Source organism: Acanthisitta chloris, unplaced genomic scaffold, assembly GCF_000695815.1.
Source record: "Acanthisitta chloris isolate BGI_N310 unplaced genomic scaffold, ASM69581v1 scaffold26570, whole genome shotgun sequence".
Lineage (NCBI taxonomy): Eukaryota > Metazoa > Chordata > Aves > Passeriformes > Acanthisittidae > Acanthisitta > Acanthisitta chloris.
In genome coordinates, this window is record NW_008650297.1 from 1 (window position 1) to 3,951 (window position 3,951).

The 3,951-nt window shown below is 59.0% G+C and overlaps 1 protein-coding gene across 1 annotated transcript; it reads right to left on the reverse strand.

The window, feature by feature from the left end:
* Positions 1-934: 934 nt before the first annotated feature.
* On the reverse strand, positions 935-3,943 carry LOC103811536 (D-serine dehydratase-like; the record flags this gene model as incomplete). The annotated part of the gene is made up of 6 exons (XM_009084520.1): positions 935-1,024; positions 1,093-1,204; positions 1,262-1,451; positions 1,552-1,673; positions 3,102-3,288; positions 3,829-3,943. Coding segments are annotated over 6 exons (816 nt in total), but the record flags the coding sequence as incomplete, so codon positions are not given.
* Positions 3,944-3,951: the final 8 nt, after the last annotated feature.

Sequence of the window (3,951 nt, forward strand, 5' to 3'; positions counted from 1 at the left end):
CGCCCCCGGGTCCACGGGTTCGAGTCCCGCTCGCTCCGCACAGGTACGGCACCGCTCCGAACCGGGACCGAGGGTACCTCCCCGCGGCCCGGCCTAGGGGAATAAAGTGTCTGGAGGCGAGAGAAACAGCTTTATTGATCCCCGGTGTGTGCACAGCACCCTGGGGTGGGCACAGGGTCTCGTCTGGGGTGCAGCATCCTGGCATGGGTGTAGGGACTTGGAGTGGGTGCAGCATCCCACGAGGATGAGGGACCTCGGCATGGGTGCGGGGCTTTGATGTGGATGCATCACCCTGACATGGGTGTGGGACCCCAACAGGGGTGCAGGTTTACAAGAGCATGGACCCTGGCGTGGGCGCAGCACCCCAGCATGGTGGGTGCAGGGTGCTGCCATGGGTCCACGGTTCAGGTGTGGGTACAGGATGCTGTCATGGGTACATGGGATTGGTGTGGGTGCAGGGTCTCGTAGGGTGTGTGATCCCACTGTTGGCGTGGGGATGCAGAGTCATGGTGAGGGTGCAGGGTCTCCTGGGTGTGGGGTCTCATGGGTGCAGGTTCGTGGTGTGGGTGCAGGGTCTCAGTGTGGGTGTGGAGTTTTGGTGAGGGTGTGAGGTCTTGGTGGGGGTGGGGGGTCTCATGGGTGCAGGGTCTCGTGAGTGCAGGGTCTTGGTGTGGGTGTGAGGTCTTGCCTAGGGTGCAGAGTTTTGATGTATTACAGGGTCTCAGTGTGGGTGCAGGGTCTTGGTGTGAGTGTGCAGTGTCCTGGCTGCAGGGTCTCAGTGCATTTACAGGTGAGGGTGCAGGGTCTTGTGTGAGCAGGGTCTCCTGGGTGCCAGGTTTTGGTGAAGCCACAGGGTCTCCTGGGTGCAGGGTCATGGTGTGGGTGCAGGTCTCAGTGTGGCTGTGGGGTTTCCATGTGGCCTCCCCTCTCCTCCCTACCAGCCACGGACAGGATGCCAGAGCTCCACCACCTTCCCCCCAGCGTGGACGTAGTAGACAGGGTGCATGGCAGCAGTGGCACAGGCCTGGAGGGGGAAAGACATTCAGCCATGCATGACCCTGCATTGTGGGACACAGCAGGATGGATACTCACATGGAATGGGATGAGAGCCAAAATACTTCCCACTGGGAACCGCTCAAACTCCAAATCTCCATCTACAGCTTCCACCTGCCCATGCTCCTGAGTCAGCCCCACCAGCACACATCATCACATCCCCATCCATGTGTGTCCTCCCACCCACCCACCACCCCACGGGGCTCACCTGAGCTGAGGATGTCCCTCGATGGCAGCACAGCCCATGGGCCCCTGGTCACGGCCATGGAGGCTTAGTGCTGACCACCCACAGTCCACCAGCAGCTGCTTGCGGTGGGGGTAGTGCCCAATGACCCTGGTGAGGACACGGATGGCCACCTCCTCTGGCTGGCATGAGCCCAGCAGGGTCTGCTGGAGGTCTGTCAGAGAATAGAGGGTGCTCAGCTTGGTTTGAGGTGTGTCCCACCCTTGGGGGTTCACACATGTTGGGGTGGGAGTGGGGGCTCCCATCCCACTCACCATAGAAGAGATAGTTGCCTGGGTGAACCTCAGTGAGTTGGGACATCTCTGGCACTGGGTGGCTGCAGGACGGTGTGGAGCCAATGGTGGCCTGGGGACATGAGATCCCTGCCTGCCGCAGCCTGGTGGCACATGGGGGACCCTCTGAGTGGCCAGAGCATGGCCAGGAGGGGACATCACCCCCACGTGCCAGGGGAGAAGGACCAGAGGTGGGTCCATCACCCTTGGGTACCACAAGAGCAGTACCACAGGTGGCAATACCTCAGGGAGACCCAGCTGTGCCAGGGAGCCCCCCAAACACTCAAGGAAGTCACCCAGATGTGGCAGAGCCCCCCAGTATGCCAGGAGAATCCTAAGATGTATTTGGGAATTGAACAGATATGCCCAGATGCCATCCAGATGTGCCTGAGAGCCCACAGATCCAAGGGAGTCCCCTCAAAGATTCATGGTGGTGTGTGTGTCCCTAGATGTGCCAGAGCAACTCTCCTGATGTGCCCAGGACCACTCCCAGACGTGCCCAAGCATCCCCAGATGTGCCAGAGATCCATTCAGATGAGTTGGACATCGCCCCCAGATGTTTCAAGGCACTGCTAGATGTATCAGAGCACCCCCTAGATGCACTGCAGACCCAATAAGATGGTTCTGGAAGCCCCCAGATATGCAATATATCCCCAAGATGTGCTAGAGATGTCCCCCAGATGTGAGGTTTTGCTGCCATATGTGCCTGGGAAAGCCCAGTTGTGCCAGAGATTCATCCAGATGTGCCTGGAACTCATCCAGACCTGCCAGAACACTCCCCAGGTGTGCCTGGGACTCCTCTCAGATGTACCAGAGCACCCCCAGCTGTTCCATAAATTTCCTCCAGATGTGCCAAGGAACCCCCAGAAGTGCTGAAGACCCTCCCAGATGTGCCTGACACCCACCCTTATGAGCTGGAGATCTTCCCAGATGTGCTAAAGCATCCCCAGATGTTCCAGGGACCCCCTCTAATGTGTCACAGCACTCTCAGATGTGCCTGGGAACCCTCCTAGCTGTTCCTGGATCCCCAGATGTGCCAGAGCAGCCCCCATATTTGGGATTGGTGGCAAGGGGGGCAGCAAGTTTCCCTCCCGTGCCTCAGTTTCCCCTCCACAAACACGTGCCACAACAGGCTGGGGTAGGAGGGGGACCCCCAGGATGTGTCCCCAGGGGATGACATCCCCCTGCATGGGGGATGGAGATCCCAGGGGACCCCCCCAGGCTATCCTTCCTCCCGCAGCAGGAACCATCCGGCAACAATTCCCTTCAGGATGTGAATCCCTGCTGGGATAAAAGGGTGACAAGGAGGAGGGAGGGGACAATGCCACAGGTCACAAACGGCCACCAAAGCCACATCAAAGGTGACCTGAGCTGCCAACATACTCCTCCTGCCCCCGAGGGGGCTTTGAAGACCTCCTTTACAGAGGTGATTTACATTTACAACCAGGGGAGGGGATGGGCACATGCCACTACCCGACAGTGGCTCCCAAAATCCCTTTAACCCTATCCAGCCCTGTGTCAGGGCCACTCACGTGGTGACAAATTCGAGGACAGCGGCAGTGGTGGCCCTGGCGATGGCTTGGATGGCTGAAACGTCACGACAGCTGTAGGTGTTCCCGCAGTGGGCATAGATCCCCACCAGTGTCACCACGTCCGGGGACTCCTGGGCGATGGCACGGGCCAGGGCCATGGCCTTGGGGTCCGTGGGACACACACCAGCTGCCAGGGGGGCACAAGGGTGAGTGAGGTGGCTCGTGGTGCCCCATGTCGGGTGAGATGGTGAGGATGAAGGGTTGGGGGTGAGGGGACATGTGGGATGTCATCCCTGTGGAGGTTGAAAGGGGGTTGGAAGGGCTTAAAGGTCTCATCATGGGGGTTTGGGACTGGAAGAATGATTTTGGGGATCTTAGACATCCTGTCCTGGTTGAGGTGGTGGATTTGAGGGCTTGGAGGCATATGGGGATCCCTTCTCTATGGAGCACCCTCAAAGAATGACTTTTGCAGGGTCTTACATGCCCCATCCTGGTTGAGATGATGGATCTGGGGTGTTGAAGAGACATGGGGACCTCTCCCCATGAAGCATCCTCAAAGAATGACTTTTGTGAAGGTCTTAGCTGCCCCATCCTGGCTGAGCTGCTATTTCTGAGGGACACACAGGGCATCCCACCCTCCAGGATGAAAACACCCTTGGGAGAAGACACCTGATGCTCCATCTCTGCAGACCCCACAAGCTCTGGCGGGATTTGGCAGGTCACCTACCCCTTCCATTCCCACAGTCGAGCTTGAGCCAGACGAGCCAGCGCTTCCCGCCGGGCAGGGGATGCTGGCGCAGGAGCTCCAAGCCCTGGAAGCTGTCCAGGAGCAGCTGGAATGCCTGGAGCC